Here is a 21,397-nt window from a genome sequence, read left to right on the forward strand (position 1 = left end):
TCTCCAGCACTTTGTGTTGTCATGTTCCTCTGTCCTCTGCATCGTTTTCCAGTTCTCTCCAGCTTCCGCCAGGCTCCTCGGTTGCATCCACAGCCCCATCCTCAGCGGACACCTTTCCCACCACTTTTCTGTAGCAGCTTCATGACCGACCACCGGGTTGTCATATAGCCAAGTCACAGCCCTGGAGTGGCCTGTTTGTCACCGTTCTCCAATGAGCCATCATAGTGACTGTACAACAAACCCTCTTGGGATCTGTTACCTGTGTTCAGATCCCAGCTGCATTAATGCACTGCTGAAACCAGCATCCATGCAAGACAGTACCATCTAGAAGTTGGGTGCTGTGTCTTAGGAACTTTTTTTTGGACCTTGTTCAAATCCCAGTAGTACCAGTTACTAACTGTGATATTAGGTAAATTATCCAACTTCTTCAAGCCCCTAATTTCTTATTTATAAAATGGGATAAAAATACCTCCATCACAGGTTTCTTATGAGGATTAAATTGTGTAATAGGAAACACTTATCATAGAAACTAGAACATAGGAAGTGTTTGGAATCTAGTTTTTAGTAATAGTAATACACATAAGATATCCTATGATAAAAATGATATATACTCTATAATGTAATCCATAAATAACCATTTCAGTCATTTACTCTATACCTAAAAGATAGTTTACACTACATTGTAAAAATTTTTTAAATCACATACAAAATCAAACTGTGACCAAAAGTTTCGTTTTGACTATATTCATTACTATTGTGTGCTTTGGCAGAAGACCTTTGCTGGAATATAAAAGATCAAATCAAATGTCATCTAATTGAAAGCACAGTGAAGAAGGCATGTGTGGGTTTACAATGTTGAAATATGACAAACCCTATTAATTTCTTCTGTGCTTTGAATACAGGGGTCTAGAGATGACCTCAGCCCCAATGGAGGACTTCACAGCCAGTCAGCTATGAAACATGCAAACTCTGTGGATACATCATTTTCGAAGGATGTTTTAAATTCCATAGCAGGTACATGAGACTTTCTGAGGACACCTGTGTTTAACAGTCATCCACATTTACATTGTATAGTATTGTGTTTTCACCCAGCCGGTAATCCATTACACATCATTTGTATGGCAAAGTATACTATATTTATATAGCTGAAGAGTCTTTTTACATTTTGGAATGCCGTCCAGTGATTTCCTCTTCTACTTGGATTTCATTTTTATTTGGCTCAAGGAGCAGTCTACTCAGATGTTATCAAATTGTGCTTCCTTCTGGAAACAATATTTAAGCTTTCTCTGCATACAGCCTTCTGAGATAAAATAGATCTTCAACTTCAAAGAATACTTAAAGAACAATTTTGACAATTTCATCTTGATTTCTTATAAGCTGTCAAAAACTGAAAGCTTTTTCCCAAAAAGTATCCTTGTGAACTTTTATTAAAGCATTTTTGAAACAGAAACTATTTTAAAAAGCTTTAAGACATCAAAGAAACAAGCTTTATTATATTTCCATTTATCATGGTCTAAATTTTTCTAAATCCTTAACCCTGGCATGGCCATTGTAATGATGCTCCAAATGTCACATATCTCTCATGCCAATCCCAGACTCCATATGTCAAGCTTTCAAAACACTGCTCAAAGGTCAACATCTTTTTGGTTCATCATTTTAGCTTGTGTTGGATCTGTGCCCATACATCTCATTACCATCCGTGTGCTGTGGCTTGTGTTTACAGCATTTTCATCAATAGCTATTTCTACAGTAAACCATGCCGATTCCAGAGCATCCTTAGCAAGTCTTGACTCCAACCCAAGTACCAACGAGAAGAGCAGTGAGAAGACTGACAACTGTGAAAAGGTAGGAGGACTTCCCCTCCAGTCTTGCTCAGCACATTAGGGCTCAGAAGTCTCGTACTCTACTCAATGCTTATTGGTTCTTTGATTCCTAGATCCCAAGACCCTTGTCTTTGATAGGCTCAACGCTTCGATTTGACAAGTTAGATCAAGCAGAAACCAGGAGTCTTCTTATGTGCTTTCTTCACATTATAAAGAATATTTCAGAGGGTAAAGAGAGCTCTTTAAAATTAAAATCTTTAAAAGGAATAACCCCTTGAATTTCGAAGAGTCTCATACTCCATGGTGTTTCCTTTCAGAGACTCTCATCGCGTACTGGCAAAGAGCACCCAGTCCGGAGTTGTCCGACTTCTTCAGCATCTTGGAGTAAGTTACAGTGTTGACTAGTTAACACTTCTTCTGGAACCTTCTAAGTAGTTCATTATACCATTCTGCATTTTAAATACCCATATGATGAATTGTCTATCAGTAATAATACATACACTATTTAAAGAAAATTTAATATTTTTCTTTTCATGTATTTAAATGAATGGTTTCCATAAATAAAAATGCAAATAATTTAAATGTGATTTTTTTTCTTTCTAGAGTTTGTCTTCAAAGTTTCAGGTACCTAGGAAAACGCAATATAATAAGGTAATGATTTTAATTTCCAATAGGTTAGTCTGGTTTTTCAGAAAGAATTATGACATATATTAATGCATCAAGTTAGACTTATAAATATATGATAGAAATTTTAAAATGCAAATAAAGATGATAAAGTTGACCTCACATTAGAAGTTTGACAACTGTTCATAAAGCCGTAGAGGTAGAAAACCACAAAACACGCATTTCTAAGAGGAAACCGCCTTTCAGGCATCTTGGAACAAATGTATCTGCCTGTATTAGGATAAAACTGGGAAGATACCAATTTAAGAAAATATTCCACCCTGGCTGGCATAGCTCAGTGAATTGAGCTCAGGCTGTGAACCAAAGTGTCGCAGGTTCGATTCCCAGTCAGGGCACATGCCTGGGTTGCAGGCCACGGCCCCCAGCAACCACACATTGATGTTTCTCTCTCTCTCTCTCTCTCTCCCTCCCTTGCCTCTCTAAAAAAATAAATAAATAATAATTTAAAAAAAAGAAAATATTCCTAGTAAACAAAAAAGAAAAATTAGTCAGGAATAACTGTGCTGCCGTTCTTTTCCCGTGCACCACAGCCCAGCCCTCAGCACCGCCGCTGTGTCCCTGGGGGGTTCTCCATTTCCAGAAGGAAATGTGATTTTCTTTTTCACAGCATGTGAATTTGTAGTTACAGTTCTTTATTTATATATAAAACACAAATACTGAGCTATGATGAAAATACCTGCTTTTCTTGCAGAAAAATTGCTGCTGCTTTTAAATTTGTGCAGTCCACCCAGAACAATGGAACTCTCAAAGGGTCGAATCCTTCCTGCCAGAACTCAGGCCTCTTGTCACAATGGTAATGCCACATTTGCTTGATATTTAAAATTATATTGTGTGTTTATGTTTGTGTATGTCTATGCATGTATCTGGGGGGTGTGGACACGCATGCATGTGTGCACACACGTGTGTAGGTATGTATATATATTTCAAACCCAATGCAGAATTCAACTGCGTTTCTCTGAAGAAACTTCTTAGGTACCTCCCTATTTCCCCACTAATTATAAAACTTAAGAGGCAAAGACTATCACTAATTTACATGCACCAAGGGCACAATGCCTTGCATAGAATAAGGGTTCATGACTATCTTAATTTAATTGAGCCTGAAAAGGAATAATTCCAATAAATGCCTCATTTAATGTTTGCTAATCTCCTAGTGACGGAGTAACATGTGAAGTCACGTATCCCCATTATTTTTAGTAATCTTGGTGTCTTAGCAGTGTTCTTAGAGCTGAAATTGCTTTTTAAAAGGTACCAGGCAATGAGGAAGTATGGATGGCCGCATAAGCTCCTTTTAGATTCCTCGTCATTAGACAGACTCCACTGGCATGCAGGATATTCATTAACCTATTTTATGGGAAACATTTGGCCTGGAATCCTACCTTACAGCTCCTCTGGGCCTACTAAATAAGAAGTCTTTGCTAAAATTTTTTCCAGTTTGATTTATGCTTCCCAAAGGTATAATAATATATAATATTTTTAAATGTCTATATTTTAGAATGAGTTTTAGAAAGAAATATTAAAGCGGTATAGAGCCAACAAATTTTGCCTCTCTGTCTATGAGGATCCCTTGAAATTGCCCCTTTGTGAGAAACTAAAGGAAAAAATGTAATGGTGGTGTTTTGGTAGAGGTAGGAAAATAGAGTACTATTGACAGTTACTTTTTGTATTTAATGACAATAATAACCTCCCTGAGGTCACTGCAGTTCTGGACATGTTAGATGGGTCCTTTCTGAACCATCTGGACAGATTCTGACCATTTCTGCCCCTCCTCTCCTAGAAACTGGGGCTGGCTCTGTGAACTCAAATCCTGGAAATAATCTAGTCCCAAAGGTCCAAGCCCTCTGTCTCAGATCCCATGATTCCCTGTAGCTTCAGGAATGACCCAAACACCCTGGCCACTGAAAGCCAAAGTCAGATCTCTTGGGACCCAGGTTGGTCAGAGTATTTGAGGAGTATGACACAGAGAAAACCATGACCTCTTTTTCAGGCCTGACCCTTTAGGGTACCTTCCATTGTATGCTATCCTCAATGGCATATTCTATTACCTTGGCCAAATGGTAGTCTAAGTCACAGATGAGAATGGGAAGTATCCCTACTACTGCAGTACCACTGGCTCATTCCCCTAGCTGGAAGTGCCAAGGAGGCATTGAGTGAGAGCCATTGCAGGTCACGGTCATTGCCTAGGGAAGGCGCCCCCCAGAGGCCCCAGCTCTCTCTGCCCAGCACGGATCCTGTCAGGACTGGATCCTGAGTCCTGACAGGACTCAAATGGAAAGACGGAACCTGAAGAATTTCCAAATATGAACACCTAGGAGAGCAAGAGTTGTTTTAGACTAGATTTTACTTTTTCACACATTTTGCCTCCTAAACATAATTTCACACAATGGAGCTACCCAGCATTGTAATACATTTTTAATACCTGCCACTCTGTCTTCCTGATCTACCAATAGCCAGCCTCACATCCACAGAATCCCATGATTCATTAAATACCAATGAATATGCTTAGACAGATTTAAATGCACTATTACTCTTCTATTATCTTTCAGTATTGCTTATCTTTCTGAGCCTTTCTTTTGGCTTACATAAAACTTCTTCAAAAGGATTTTTGAAGTCCCTTGTATTATGTCCACTTTAATTAATATTTTCAATAAAGAGTCTCAATTCAAAAAATAGTTTTATATTTGCCTCAATCTAGAATACTAGAATGTGCAATCTTGAATGCACATTTGGCTATCACACCCCTGTTACTCTAACCATTTTCCCCATTTCATTTTCAGGATGAACACCAATCCCAGTCACGAAGGGCACAAGCACCACAGATCGCAAACTTTACCTATAATCCGAGGCAAAAACGCACTTTCCAACCCCAAACTCTTACAGATGCTAGACAGCACCATGACCAGTAAGTGAATGAGAAATAATAGGAACAGATGATGATCGGTTTTTCTCTAGACAGCTGTAGGGTGTGAAATGCATCATAATGTGTCAGAAATGGAAAGATCGCTGTGGCGCTGCTGAGGTCACCGTGTTTCAGGCTTGCTGCAGCCTGGGGGCTCTTAGAGAGGGACCCACCATGGTGTGCTTAGCATGTACCGTGTTCTCATGAGGAAAGAAGAGGGAAAGCAGAACTCTCAGTAGCAGATGCCCAGTGCGGCTCCTCTGAAAACACGGCCTTCAGCATTATGAGGGTTATGCAGTCCTCTCTCGATCAGGCTATTTACTGGCTGCTCTGTGGGAAGAGGAAAACAGTGTCCATGGCCTAGGAATAGGAAGCGTGACATCTCGAATTCAGTGATGCACGCACTTCAGCTTGTGAGTGAGGAAAACACGGAGCCAGAGTTCTGCATCGTGTAAATGTTAGTGATTGTGGACCCATGACCACAGTGAGCCATATGAAGGCATATGCCGTATCCTATAAATATATTTAACGCCTTTCTGAGGAGGCCTTGAATGCAGATCATCCTCTGAAACCGTACATCTGGTCTCTTAGCCTGGGAGCCTACTCGACCCAGACTAACTGTGGAAGAAATATGAATCTGGCAATGACTGAAGTAGTGGAAAAGATGTAAGAAGTGATAGAAGTAGACCACTCTGGTCTTTGGACTCTACAGCTGAACGTAGTGAAAGGGAGCACACACTGTCTTAGTTGAAGCTGCTGCAAGACGCCACAGACGGGGTGACTTAAACAACATTTATTTCTCACCATGTTGGAGGCTGGGAGGTCCAAGATCAAGGTGCCAGTAGATTTAATGTCCAGTGAGAACCTGCCTCCTGGTTTGCAGCTGGCTGGGCTGCCTTCTTGCTGTGCCTTCCATGATGGAGAGAGAGGGACTGTCTTTCTGGTGTTTTTTCTTAAAAGGGACTAGTTCCACTCATGGGACTTCACTCTGATGACCTAATGACCCAGCAAAGAGCTCACCTCCAAGCACCATCACACTGGAATTCACATCAATGTATGAATTTGGGGAGACACAAACATTTAGTCTATAGAATCCACTCAAGATTCTTTCTGGTGTTTTTGATTCAGCCCATAATGAAGTTGAATAAACAAAACCATTTTAATAAATGATTCATTAAAACACCAGTAAACACTGAGTGTGTAATAACAAAAGAAAGTCCATGATAGGATGCAAAGAGGTACCTTAGATGTCTCCACGTGTGTTCTACTCTGTACTTTTAGGCAGTTCCAATGAAATAGACATCGTGCACCACGTGGACACAGAGGCCAATGTAGCTACAGAGGTTTGCCTGACTATTCTGGACCTGCTGTCTCTCTTCACTCAGATTCACCAGGTGAGTGTGATCACAGCCTCTTCTGCAACGTGATACAGTGCAAGGTATGAAAGGCATGTGATGTCAAGAACCTGAATTAAAATATTTTATGAAATCACTTAACCTTATGTGAATCAACCTAAGTGTTAGTGGAAACCATGTTAAAGATGAGATACAGATTTTGTCAGGAGTTGACTATTGCTCAGTTGATATCTCTTTAGTGAAATCATTCCACTAAGTACTATTAGAATAGCTGAAGTTACAAAGACTGACTGTACTAAGTTATGGAAAAGATATGAAGAAACCAGAACTCTCATTCACTAGTAAGGGGAATGCAAAATGGTATGAACACTTTGGGAAATGGTGTGTCAGTGTAAAAAATTAAACATGTATCACATCAGTCATGTGACCCACCATCCCTGTACTAGGAATTTACCTAGCAGCAATAAAAGCATTTGTCCACACAAACCTTTGTGAACAAATATTCATGAAAAGTTTATTTTTAATAACTAAATCCTGGAAACAACCTAAATGTATATCAACAGGAGAATGGCTTTAAAAATGGTATTATATTCATATAATCAATCAATACAATTCAGTTGTGCTTGGTAAAAGAAACCAAACAAAACAAAGTATATACTGTACAGTTCCATTTATATAAAATTTTATAAAATGCTAACTATAGAAATTGCATGTTAATTAAACCTCGGTAAAGCTACTAAAGACATTAGCTGCACCTAATGAGTTCACGGATGTTAAGATTTGAACTAGGAAAAGTTGGATGTGTGGAATAAAGTCTACATCAAACAAATTAAGTACACCAAGAAAGCCCTGCAGGTGAAAGGTTAGCATGGTGGTAGACAAAGCAATCACCGCATTTTAATTTTCACGGCTCAGTGGAAATGTCACTCAAAGCTCATACCTCTTGCAGGCTTCACAAATGCCTGTGACGACTTGCCCGTCTGTGGCCGTATCTCCTACCTCTCTCATGACCTCAGCTCACTCCCATGCTCAGACTATTCTGATCTTTTTTCCTCAGCCTTGAAGCCACAAGCTCCTTCCCCACTCCTGTCCCTGACTCAAGTCTCCCTCTTTGGACAGCACCCCCAGATGTGCCCATGGCACGCGCTTTAGCTCACTCGTCAGTCCTTCCATTGGAGAGGTCTTACCTAACCACCCCATCTAAAGGATAACCCTACCCCTACCGCAATTCCTTTCCATCATAACATATCATTCTACTCTATTTTCTCATTTAGGAATGTTTTTCAATCACTGCTATGTCAGCTTCACCAGGCACGTAGACCTTCTCTTCTTATTCAGCATTTTATTTCCATCACCCAGAATTGTGCTACCACCGTGAAGATTCACCAAAAATATCTTTGCAAGAATTCAGGTGTCCTCTTCCTCCTCCCAAATAACTTCTGTGTTAACATTCCAGAGACAACTCCAGCAATCGGAATGTCAAAATTCACTGATGAAACGCGTCTTCGACACCTACATGCTCTTTTTCCAAGTCAACCAGTCAGCTGCGGCGCTGAAGCACGTGTTCGCCTCCTTGAGGCTGTTCGTGTGCAAGGTAAGAGCACCCCAGCTCCACGGACAGGGTGACAACCAATGCACGCTAATCCTTAAGTCTCCTGGTATGGAGGGAAGGTATGTTTTCTTTCATTTTGGTAGGTTTGGTTTCAGTAAACTGTTTATTTGGTTTTATTAAACTCTGTGATTCATGGCCTCAGGATAACCTCATAGCCTGGATAGCCTATCTGCTTGGATATCAAAAGGGAATGAAATTAACCTCTGGCCACCAATTCTATTGAGTTCTCAGTGTTTGCGGCAGAATGAGGGAAAATGCACACCATGAACTGTGAAGTCCCTTCATGCCAAGTGAAGGTTCCGTATGAAAGTAGCTACAGCCATGACCTTGGAGGGCCCCTGTGGCTTTACAATGTGGGGCAAACAGAAAACATTTGGAAGCCCTCACTCAGCCCTTTTGGGTTATCATTATTTATTTCTACAAGGGATACTTACAATATAGGGGAATCATTACGTCTAGAAAAAAGAGGAATACTAACATAGATTTTAATAAATAATAGTACATCCTCTTCCACTTGCAAATAGAAGAAAAGACTGGGTTAGAAGGAAAGAAATAAGGGTTTCATTCTAAGGAGTTTTAAAATACCGGAGAGAACAGAGCACAGGGAAGGAGCGCGGCTGACCTCACTGGCGTTTCCCTTTCCATAGTTTCCTTCAGCATTCTTCCAAGGGCCTGCCGACCTGTGTGGGTCGTTCTGCTACGAAGTCCTCAAATGCTGCAACCACAGGTCACGGTCGACTCAGACAGAAGCGTCAGCACTCCTCTACTTCTTCATGAGGAAGAATTTTGAGTTTAACAAGCAGAAGTCAATTGTCCGATCCCACTTACAAGTAAGTGCTGCTCATTTTCAGTAATGCTGATTGTGTTCAAGCCACTCCTCTGGTTCAGCGTTGATAAGAGCCTGCTGTCTGCAGAGCAACCAGGCACCAGTGCTCCTGCCAGATTCCGCCCTTAAAGGTGCCCATCACACTGAGTTCTGATTCTTGGGCTGAAGGTGGCTGGGCAGAAATCAGCAAGGCCCATCACTCCACCTGAACTTCTCCTTTCTTCAGCCAGGGGAACAGAATGGACAGAGTGTGCAGCTCAAGAATCCACGGCTTCTCTAGGATGCCAAATCCCACCAGATCCTAAATGCATAAATGTCTTTCTTCAAGGCATCCTAAGATTCTTGCAACCTTCCTTAAGTATTTAAGTCTATAAGAAAAGCCCAGGATGGGCCTTCTAAAGATTTAATACATAACGATGTCATTCCTTGGGCCTACAGGGAGAAATTAACAATGCATGCATCTAATCCAGTGGATTTCTTTATAACTCCTATTTCTGAGTTACGTATTTCTGTGGTCCCATTCGTCTTTTCTCTTTCAGCTCATCAAGGCTGTCAGTCAGTTGATAGCCGATGCTGGGATCGGAGGCTCTCGGTTTCAGCATTCCCTTGCAATCACCAATAATTTTGCTAATGGAGACAAACAAATGAAAGTAAGAAATGGTTTTGTGGGCTTTTTAAATAATTGGGAACAAACTAAACGGGATTATTTTGTGAGATGTCTAAATCAATAAAAAATACAAATTTTGCATATTGAGGTTTTGAGTCCTTACGTTAGGTTTGCATGTCTGAACTGATAATCAGTTCTAACACTTTCAGAATGTAATCTGCTAAGTGGAATTTCTAAGATGTGTGGTTGAATAGTGTGTAACAAGGAAACACCACAAATATACAAATATCCAGACATCCAGTGATTCTCTCATAATTCCATTCTTGGCCAAATTTATCTTATCTTTTGTTTAGAACATTCTGAAGGCTTTCCTTTAGTCAGGATACTGAAAAGTCCAGGGGTGGAGCCTGGCTTCAGGCATGGCTAAACCCAGGGGTCAAAATAATGTTTTCAGATGCCCTCCTCCTCCTGTCTATTTTGTCCATATTCCTACCTCTCAGTTTAAATTTCTGCGTTGTTTATTCCAGTTACAGGTAGGCTTTTCCCATGAGTTCATTCTTTCAAGAATTCTAAGGATGCTGGCAGTATTCCCCGAGTGGAAAAAGCACCTTGTCCCATAGTGCCAGCTGAAGTCCCAGGACTGAATCTCTTTCATTCAACCTTGTGTCATATGCCCATCCCTAAACCAATCACTGTGGCCTGGTGGGAACCAAAAAACATGACTGACTCGGCCAGTGTCATGTGCCCCCACCACCACCACGTTGCCTGGGAATGAAGTAGATCCCTTCAAATCACATGAACATGAGGCAGAGAGGAGAGTGTCTCAAAGGCCAATCAGGATACTATTACTAGAAGAAGGTGGGATAGAAGATCAAAGAATGAAACCTATTGCAATTCTTAATTTTGAATGTGCATAACCACAATCACAATGCATAGGATGCATGTATAAAGCATGTGCATATTTATGAACAATATACAGGATGCACCAAACTGTGATGCCAAGCCATAATTAGTAGCCTAACTTCTGAAAGCTAAGCAGATAATGACTCGGGCTCTCTCTGTTCCAAAGAACAGCAATTTCCCAGCAGAGGTGAAAGATCTGACCAAACGTATAAGGACTGTTTTGATGGCCACGGCTCAGATGAAGGAGCATGAGAAGGACCCCGAGATGCTGGTGGATCTCCAGTACAGCCTGGCTAACTCCTATGCGAGCACCCCCGAGCTGCGGAGGACCTGGCTGGAGAGCATGGCCAAGATCCACGCGAGAAATGGAGACCTGTCCGAGGTGATTGGCAAGGGCTGTCCTTCTCCATCGGCATTGTCCTTTCTATCAGGGCGATGGGATTTTCATTGACAGCAGGAATATAAAACATGATCATATTTTCCCACTAGTCTGGTTATGGCCTAATTACCCATTACGTGCATTAAATTTGCTGCCTGACCCCATGTAAATGAAATCAAATAAAGGTGAGTCTGTAGGGACAATTGTAGGCTATGCCACGTAGAGCTGAATTCTACACACCTAAGGCTAAGGAGGATGGCTGTAAGGGTCCTGGAAATTAAGACTTATATAAGTTAGGGGTCTGTGTTTTAAAGCTTCTTCCCTGTAATTGGAGGCGGATGGTGGAAGCTCACCACCTCAGTGAGTAAACTCAGGCTGCGGTGATCCGTCCTCACTGGCAGCCAGTCTGCACGGGCGATGGAGAAAGCGACACTCCCCAGAGCCGCACGAGTGGAGAGAGTGCCCTGGGTGAAGGTTACAAATCCCTGGCTAACATTTTTATGTCAGTTTAAACACTCGGGGGATTTATAAGCAGCAATTCACAGATGGCTTCCGGACACCAAATAGGAAAGTTCTGCTTTGTCCTCAGAAATATGCCCCCTTTGGGAAGAGATTAACTTGTCTCGGGTGGCCCCAAAGCTCTTCTAAACGCTTGTGAAGGACTCTGGGGTGGAAACAGAGCCTCACTTGGTGGCCATTCGATGAGGACGAGAATGCAAAGCTCCACTTCCCTCGGACTGCCCTGAGGATGGGAAAATTCCTCCATGAAGCTTCAAAGGGAAAAGCGGAAGTCTTCAACACGTCAAGTTCTAGTCTGTGTTCAGCAGTGTTTAAGGTTTTACAGGAGATATTAGGGAACCATGAAATGTCGCCTGTGTCATCTGGTTGAGGGGAGCAGACATAATACATTAGGTCTCACAGTTTAACCAAGGGCCACCTTGCGAGGCAGTCACTGTAAAGACGGCACATATCCAAGTGAGGACGGTCACTGGGGGCAAGAAAAGTAGGAAGGCAGCTTTTGCTGTTTCCAGATTAGATCCAGATGCTATAATTTACAGTTTTCACAAGAAAAGAGAACTGTGGCTTTAAATATATATTTATAATTATATAAATACATGTTTATACATACACACACACACACACACATATGGTATGGTTGGGCAGAAGTAGGTGTACAGCTGTGAGTACGCAAAACACAGTTTATTCAGCTATTGTGATAATCACAACCTGCATGTCTTTTTCACTATGAACAACTGCAAACCTGCTTTTGCACACCCCTGTATATACTTAGAGAAAGAGAAAGAGAGAGAGACTTAGGTATTAAGGAAGGAAGGTGAATGGGAAGATTCTTCAGGCCAACTTATTCATGCACCTGAAAACTACTGCAATCTAATTGATTCTTAGTTTTGTTATGAAAAGGATTCTTCCACATATACCGACATGGGATACTACTCACCGGGGGTTTAGGCAAAAAGCTGAATGCACGGTGTGCCTTCCGCTGACACCTCTCTGTCTCACTACAGGCCGCCATGTGCTACATCCACATCGCCGCCCTCATCGCAGAGTACCTGAAAAGAAGGGGTAAGGTGGCCGGGGGAGGGGGGCAACGTCCGGGAATCCCCATGTCGGAACCTAACTTAAAATTCATGTATTAATTTTAGACTGTTTAACCCTTTATGTTCCATTAAGCAACATTAATTGTCACAAATATGTCTAATTATATTGTGCTCTAAAGTTTTAACTCTCTCTTTCATGCCGTGATCGTGTTGATTTTACGTACAGCAGGGCTGTCAGCTTCTTAGCTGGAGTGAGAGTGATGCGTCGGTTAACGACGTGTAGTTTTGTAAGCGTGAATTAACACAGCCGTGCGGCAACGTGCTAACCTCATCTCGCACTACCATAGGTTACTGGAAAGCAGAAAAGATTTGCACACCGTCCCTGCTCTCGGAGGACGTCCACCCCTGTGATAGCAACCCATTACTAACAAGTCCCGGTGGCGGAAGTGAGTGGTCTAACCGAGCGCCTTTACCCCACGGAACAGTGCGGAGGAAATGAAGCTGCAGCTTAAATTTTACTTCAGAGAAACTCTTGACTGTATTCCTGGAAGCAAACACCGTGTCAGACATACATAACTGACTCTGTAAAACCCTGAAGTTCCTAGCCAGAAGTCCCATCCCTCCAAATTTTAGGAGGTTTAGATTAATGAATAGTTTTCAGCAAATAGAACTTCATCATATCCTATATTACTATGAGTTATGGCCATATTTTGCTACCAATTTGCCTGCTGGTCTGCCTTTGGGATTTTATTCTGAAATTGATGAATTGTTTAAAATTGCAAGAGAAGTCTATTTTAATTTTGAGATATAATAAAACTATTTTTAAAAAGGATATAAAATGAACACATATAACTAAAGTGCATATACAGGACTGTAGCTATAATTAGCATGTCCTATTTCCTTTTTCAAATGCATAACTGATTCTGACAACTTATAACATGTAATAATTTATAATATTGATATCCATTCATTAGAAATATTCTATGTTCATTGCCTGATAAAATACATTTTGTAGTGATGACTAAATAATTACTCTTTGTAAAAAGATTTGGCAATATAGTCAACACATTTAATCTGTTTTCTTTTGCAAAAGTTTGCTCAAACCCAAAGTTTATGAGCTGCAATCTGCTTCACAACTTAAGCTTCCAAAAGCTGTGGAAAAGTCAGCGTATAAAAAATAGAAACAAATCTTTAGATATAACGATTAAAGTACTAAACAAAAGGTAAATGAACTTTAGTTACAGTATTTTGGAAATGTAATTTGTCCCTTATACTTTTTTTAAAAGATTTTATGTATTTATTTTTAGAGAGGGAAGGGAGGGAAATATATATAGAGAGAGAAACATCAATATGCAGTTGCAGGGGGCCGTGGCCTGCAACCCAGGCATGTACCCTGACTGGGAATTGAACCTGCGACACTTTGGTTCGCAGCCCGTGCTCAACCCACTGAGCTACACCAGTCAGGGCTGTCCCTTATACTTTTAAATATGGATATATTTTCTAAAGAATCTCAGTGGATTTTACAAAGAAGACATTTGAACCAAATGACCAAAGTGAACTGTGGGACTGAGCGGTCACTTGCTTGGGGACCTTGGAGAAGAGACCAGGCCCAGCACCACAGCTCACGCCCGCACTGAGAGTCAGGGACCTGCTCCCTCAGCTCCGAATTTCCTGTGGAGCCTTTCTTTCATATGCAACTTACCAAAATCATTACTGTTCTATTTAACATGCCCTCCATCCCCATCCATTTTTATCATTACCAGATACTGCACAGTTCCATAAAGACTACTTCAAATTCTAGCTAAAACACAAAATTGGAGAAACCTGGTAAAACTAAGTGTTAATTGAGAAGTTGTGGAAACCTATATCCCAAAATGTTGTGTGAACTTTAATATTCAAAACATTTTAAATATCCACTTTTAGACCTGAAATAATATTAGAATGTATCATACCCATAGAGAGAAGAATGCATTTGTTTAGTAAACTTTACATTAAGGCATGCGATCATTTATGAGGCACTAGCATATATGCATATCCGTATATTTGAAGTCCTCAGTCCACTTTCTGTTACAATCTTTCTAAGTCAGAGGAGTAAACTGTCCCTTCAAACAATGTGTGAATGGTAATGATATGGGTAAATAGAGGTGACTCCAGAAAACACAGCTCTAATGATGCCCATCATCCTGTGAGAAGTCTGTCGTGACATTTCCTGCCACAATCCGTTCTCATGGATTTTAATATATGTTTAATTACAGCAGGAATATTAGTATAGAGATGTAGGAAAGTAGACTTTTTAATGTAAGGATTAGGCTGCAGTAATTATTATTGCTATAATTTTTAGCACATTTGGAGGTGATGACTAAGTTACATAGCCAACAAGCTGATACTTAAACATGAAGACTCCCCACAGAAGCTTTAGCTATAACTCCGAAAGCCTGTGTCAAGCACTGGACCGGGCTCCATTCTGGGGCAGCATCCCAGTTGGTCACCAATAACAAGTCTAGGAGCCAGGTGCTGTTGCCCCTCCTGATTACAAATGAGAAAACCAAGAGAAGTTCAGCAACCTGCCCTGGAGCTCGCGGTTAGTTTGTGGCGGCCGAAGTTTGAGGCTGGGCTGTCACTCCAGGCTGTGTTCCTGACCACTCATGTTCCCCACCATCCAGTCCCCACTCAGGGAACATACCCATTATCAACTGTTTTCATATATATATCTGCAGAGCCAGCCCTTTTTTTAAATCTTGGTAGTAAAGATGCTAAAAAATAAGTTTTCTAGATAATGCCAAAGAGTAAAACTGAGTATAGGGGATTGCCTTTATAACACACTGACTGTAAGAGGTATTTTCTCAAATATCAATCCTTCCAACCACCCGTTGAGATAGACATTAGTGCCTTCAGTTTAACAAATGCAAGAGACAGGCTAAAAGGAGGCTAGCTAAACCAGAACGCTGGAGCTGCGTCAACCTGCAAATCGCATTGTCTGCCCATAACCCTGCGTCAGCTTCTTATAAAAAATGTGTCACCAGAAAATACTACAAAATTACAAAAGGGTGACACTGGTGGCTTGGCAGAGAGCATTTACCAATAGTCATAGTCTAGCCATCTCATTGGCTGTGTGAGCATTATAACTGCCGCCTGTAATGTCGTGAAGAAGGGCATGGTCTAATCCAAGCAATGTCTGACTCAAATGATAACGTTGCCTCTCTCTCATTCCTCTCAAGGCATGTTCTCCATGGGCTGGCCGGCTTTTCTGAGCATCACCCCAAATATTAAAGAAGAAGGAGCAATGAAAGAAGATTCGGGAATGCAAGACACACCATACAATGAGGTGAGAGCAAAATAATCAAGTAGACAGTCATTTAGAAAAAAGATGCCTTGAATTGTAATATTAAACTAAATAGGGAGGAGAAAATCCTATTCAGAAGGCAAATGAAGTCATACTATGACTGAGGCAAAATGAAATGCAGGCTAAAATTAAGCTAAGATTAATCAATATCAGATTTTGTGATAAAGCATAATTTTCTATGAAAATGTAAGCTAAACTTTACTTCTCTAAGATGAACCCAAATATATATGATTGGCTCTCCTATAAGATAAATAATTTCTAGTCCTTTTGTAAATGTAGTAAAGGATGCTGCAGTTGTTGTGAGCTGCTCATAACTTTTTTTAATACATTAGGAAGTTTATTTACAGATAATTTGAACAGAGAGGTACACTAGTTTCTGCAGAAACCCTCCTGGAATCTAAGCCTTGGTTATTTTCCACTAATAAAATTAAGCTTTCTACTGGGAATAACTTAGCAACAGTTGTAATGGAGAAAATAACACCCCCTCATCAAGTAAGCGAAATATTACACAAATTAATTTTTTTAATCATAATATTGCATAGATTGAAAAGAATACAGAAAGCAAATTTCGGGGTGGATTTTAAGGAAATTGTACATATGGTTCTACATTAATTTAATGTACATTGCAAAAAGACATTGACCGTAACTACATATTTAGATTAACTAATTCAAAATTATTTTAAGAATCTTAGTTTAAACATTAGTTTAAGAATCTTTTCTTAAAAGACATTGTTGGAAACATTCCAGCAATATTATTCACTGGCCTTAGGGAGTATGTAATCTGATTCAGCTGAACATTTACTAAACCACTAGTATGTGTGAGGCAGGAAGTTGAAGGTGGGAGATGCAGATGAATCAGACATGATCCTGGCTCTCAAAGATTTTAGGATCTTAAGAAAGACAGACTTCCTTCAGAGTAGGTGGTACCCAGCCTGAGACCCACTGACTGTATATCTAGGCATCATATGTGGCTACAATTAAAAAGGAACAACTTTTTATGTGGAAGTGGTTGGGATAGAGACAGATGAGACATAAGTAAAAGTGCTCCAGACTTTGGCACTAGGTCTCGACATTTAATAGGACTTGAAGGTGTCAGTGAGAAAATAAACAACAAACCAGGCCAATGTATAAAGGTGAGAAAGTATCCTGAGAGTGGTGTGGATGGTCTGACATGGCCAAAGTACAAAGCCAAAGGCAGGGTGCCGAGAGACAGGCTCTGCAGGGGAGGCTGCTGCCTGATGCTGGAGCTCCTTGAACGCCATGCTAGCAAGCGTGGACAGTTGAGAGAGCGGAGTTCCCCCGAAGGTTTAGGGCAGTGGAGCTCTCAGGGTCGGATCTATGTTTCAGAAAGCAGGATTACTGGAGAGCATGCCGTAGGACCAGCTGGAGTGAGAAGTCAGACACAGAGTCTTCCAACTCCCATGGGGGTGTGGAAGTGAGCAGGGGTTCGATGTAAGTCAGTGACAGGGAGAATGGAAAGAATGAGGCAGAACCGAAGGCTCTTCATAGGTTTAAGTAAGCAAGTCTGAGGGACTCATCAGCTGCTGGCCGTGAGGGAAAGGGCGTGGTCCAGATGATGTCAGATGCACTTGCCGAAATTAGAGATCACAGAAATTCCAGGATGAAAAAAAAATTGAGAGCACAGCAGTTTTGAAATTAAGTTTCAGGGATGAGCTACAGTGTTAGTCACGTGAGATCTTGCTTTGGTCGGGGGCCTGCAGAACATCCTGGTGGAGCAGCTGTACATGTGTGTGGAGTTTCTCTGGAAGTCCGAGAGATACGAGCTCATCGCTGATGTCAACAAGCCCATCATTGCCGTCTTCGAGAAGCAGAGAGACTTCAAGGTATGTTTCCAAAACCATAGTTACAACACCCTACTGTAGACTGGTTGGCGGCTTCCTATTTGCAAAAGTGGAAACTCCGTATGTTGGATGTCCGCATCATCATCATCATGAAACCCGTTGATTTATGGTTTCAGAAATTATCCGATCTTTACTACGACATCCACCGGTCGTACCTGAAAGTCGCAGAGGTGGTGAACTCGGAGAAGCGGCTCTTTGGTCGGTACTACCGAGTGGCGTTCTACGGGCAGGTGAGTTCACCAGAAGCGGCGAGACCTGTAAATTCCGTTGATCATTTGAATGCTGCCTTTAATTCTTTATGAGGCATCTGATTCCATGTGCCAAAGGCTTGAGGGGCTGTGGGTGTGGGTGTGGGTGTGGGTGTGTCTGGGTTTGTTTGAGTTGTCCTCTGGGTGCAAGTCTATGTGTGTCCAGAGGAGGGTACTCAGCAGAGAACCCCAGAGGTCTTAATACGGATGAGTTTAAACAGTGATGTCTAACTTCTTGGAGGAGAAAGGCATTTGTTTTGTTGAGGGGTTTTTTTGGCATCTTCGTCTTCTCATTTCATCTCAAAAGATCTAATTATAGGTTTGTGTCATGTATCAAAGTGAAATTAAATTTAATGTGTGTTAAGAAATGAAATTCATAGCATTCTAAGTAATAAAGAATTCCTAGGGGTTTCACTGTACCCAAGGCACAAACTTTGGGTTTTATAATCATGCATTTTCTTTTCTCCTTCTTTCAAACGATCATTGCTTCTAGGCAGAACACCCTATGGTCGTTTTGTTTCCTGTATGGCAGGTCAATATAATTTATAATTTTAAGGTTGCCATTCCCAGTTTACGACATACACAAATAACAAGGATTGAAAATATTAGCTGGCCATGGTACTGGCCTGAAAGTAAAGTGAATGTATTACATATTAATTATGAATGTGTCTGACTAGGGTTTTAAGTGGGATAGATCCTGGCACCATCCTGTTCTTTTCAGGGAGGTTTATAACTATGGCATTTCAGCAGACATATTTTAGGCCATAACTCTTGTGGAGAAACATTCCATCCTTGTTTTTTCACAGTCGGAATGACTCTCAGCCTTCTCATTTCCTTTTTATCCTCCCCCAGCCCCTGTGTAGGGCACTATTGCACATAGCTCTTGTTCCCCTCGGAATCTTCTAAGGGGTCAAATGCAGCATGATCGTTGTAGATAATTTCCCATTGAAGTTTTTGAAACATAGATATTTTCTGCTCATCACTGAAGGCAGCTTAAAAACTAACTTCTGAATTAATCAAGATAGCTGCTCTCACCCTGGCTAGTGTGGCTCAGTGGATTGAGTGCCAGCCTTCAAATCAAACAGTCACTGGTTCGATTCCCAGTCAGGGCACATACCTGGGTTGCGGGCCAGGTCCCTAGTTGGAGGTGTGTGAGAGACAACCACACATCGATGTTTCTCACCTTCTCTTTCTCCCTCCCTCCCCCTCTCTCTAAGAATAAATAAATATATATTTTTAAAAAGACAGCTGCTCTCTACCTGGAAAGGAAATGTCACTGAGTAGCCACTTACCATAAGCAAGCAGATCCTAACCCAGTGTTCCCACTGCACAACAGCAGCAGAGAAAGCCAGGGGTGAGAGGAACAGGTGTGGGAGATGGCCTATGGAAAGAAGTGAAATTTAGACGTTCGGGGGATCCCTGGAAAAGAATCTGAACCTTCTGAAATGATAGAACATGTTGGAGATAGAGAAATGTAGAAATCTGCAGGAGAGGAGGAGAGAGGAATGGAAGTGATATCTTGAAAGTCAACAAGAAACAAAAAGTAAACATCTTTGACCTTGCTGAAACATTAGCAAAAAACAAAGAGCATCGAGAAGGGGATGTGGGGACTGAGGGGTTACCGGGGAAGGAGGGTCTCCAGGGAATGGCAGCACTGTAGTGACACTCGGATGTGTGTTCGGCAACTTGCATTGGAGGTGCCGACCCTTTGGGCGATCCTTCCAATGGCAAAGTGATGGACTGCCGTTAATGCTGAGGTTGTGAAAACGAGCTCGCCTGCCCGGTGGCCTCTCCAACCAGCACCTAAGATACTGGCTGCTGAACAGGTGGAAACAAATCAGGCTGCTTTCCCACCAGATTTTAATGCAAATGTTTACTCTTTTCTTCTTTTGGTCTTCATTGTTCCAGGCTGTGGTAAGTTCATTCTCTCTCTCTCCTCTCTCTCTCTCTCTCTTCATTTGCATGTTCTAAAAATTCTCACACCTCCCTCTGTATGGTTTTACTGAACCTTAACTTTTTTTGTGCCAATCAACATGTGGTCCAAAAGTGAAATAATCCTGCTTGCATTCATTTGGGCGTCATCCTGCATTTCTTGAACTAAACTGTATTTACTCCAGTTATCTGAATTACAAAAATGTATCCCTTCTTGTTCATATATAATCTCTTTCTGCACAATTGTAGGTATGGTCTGAAAACCTACATACATGCACACGCACTCACACAGATAAACATGGACACCATGTATTTGAAATGTGTAGATGATAGATTCAGGATTGGAGATGGCCAGCTAATCAGGCCACTGTGTTGCAGCTGGTTAGGAAGAGCATGGGGTGCTCAGAATTTCACATTTTGAAGAGATGGCCATTGATGGGCACCTTTGCAGGTTCCTCAAAGGACACTGCCTTTTTCCATCTGAGTGCTGTGAAGAAACAGGTCTCTCTACTGTGGTGGCTCTGAGCATTCTCAAAAGGGGTGGTAATACTTCCCAATACACAAGCTGAACAATGGACTCAGTCTTTACCCAGGAGGTCAGGTGGAGCCTCCTGACATGCAGAAAGAAACCACGTGAGAGTTTTGGAGGACAAGCGGAGGCAAAAATCACATGCCAGTCCCTGGAGCTCTGGGGCACAGAATTTTCTTTATATTATTTTGAACCATGTGACATTGCCCATGTTCAACCATTAGTTTACTGGCAAAAAAAAAAAATGGCTACCTCATGTGGTTCAACATAAGTGTTATTGATTTAAGTGGAAAGAAAAATTTTTTGATATCCACATGTTGTCCTCATTCAGCTCTGCTTGTCTGTCCAGTACATACTTTTTTGTAATTCTTTCCATCCCTTCCCACATCCATACCACATTGGTGTTTTCTACTTTCACTTATAAATTTGGGGCCATGTGTCCTTAACTCACCTACTAAAAGAATACTTGGAAATCCCGGTACTAAATAGACTGAGGGGGCGGTAGGGAAGGACTGGGGAGAGCTACTTTCAAATGTCCTAACTTTGTTCTTTTTGCAGATTCCTCAATAAAGTGTGCTGGTTGTGTGCCTAGTTTTTTTTTATTTTAATGCTACCAGTATTCGTGATTATCTTTTATTGATTCCAATTTGAGCTTAAAAGGCAGAGGGGTCTGTTAAGTCTGTAGACCCAAGTGCATGGCTAAGCATGGTCCTCTATGAGGTCAATCCCCAGCCTCCTCTGACCAAGGAGGTGAATGGAGGTCGTCCGGATAAGCAGCAGTTTAGAACCTGGGTCATCATTGTCCCATGGTTTTCAGGTACCTGTCCCAAGGCACCAAAGGG

The 21,397-nt window shown here is 41.4% G+C and overlaps 1 protein-coding gene across 6 annotated transcripts in view; it reads left to right on the forward strand.

Moving 5' to 3' along the window:
• The window catches only part of DOCK10 (dedicator of cytokinesis 10), a 228,970-nt gene that overhangs the window by 192,635 nt on the left and 14,938 nt on the right, over positions 1-21,397 (forward strand). For 5 of the 6 annotated variants that reach the window (XM_036022786.1, XM_036022788.1, XM_036022785.1 and 2 more), the window contains exons 34-50: positions 903-1,014; positions 1,724-1,845; positions 1,937-2,051; positions 2,141-2,207; positions 2,427-2,474; positions 3,199-3,300; positions 5,282-5,406; positions 6,685-6,797; positions 8,215-8,352; positions 9,018-9,200; positions 9,736-9,846; positions 10,873-11,088; positions 12,609-12,666; positions 12,989-13,087; positions 15,860-15,966; positions 17,706-17,828; positions 17,963-18,076. In XM_036022786.1, coding sequence (XP_035878679.1) covers positions 903-1,014; positions 1,724-1,845; positions 1,937-2,051; positions 2,141-2,207; positions 2,427-2,474; positions 3,199-3,300; positions 5,282-5,406; positions 6,685-6,797; positions 8,215-8,352; positions 9,018-9,200; positions 9,736-9,846; positions 10,873-11,088; positions 12,609-12,666; positions 12,989-13,087; positions 15,860-15,966; positions 17,706-17,828; positions 17,963-18,076 — 1,953 coding nt within the window. The remainder of the gene's footprint in view (positions 1-902; positions 1,015-1,723; positions 1,846-1,936; positions 2,052-2,140; positions 2,208-2,426; positions 2,475-3,198; positions 3,301-5,281; positions 5,407-6,684; positions 6,798-8,214; positions 8,353-9,017; positions 9,201-9,735; positions 9,847-10,872; positions 11,089-12,608; positions 12,667-12,988; positions 13,088-15,859; positions 15,967-17,705; positions 17,829-17,962; positions 18,077-21,397) is intronic. The other variant, XM_028509596.2, reaches the window with a different exon arrangement.

Source organism: Phyllostomus discolor, chromosome 4 (assembly GCF_004126475.2).
Source record: "Phyllostomus discolor isolate MPI-MPIP mPhyDis1 chromosome 4, mPhyDis1.pri.v3, whole genome shotgun sequence".
NCBI classification, from domain to species: Eukaryota; Metazoa; Chordata; class Mammalia; order Chiroptera; family Phyllostomidae; genus Phyllostomus; species Phyllostomus discolor.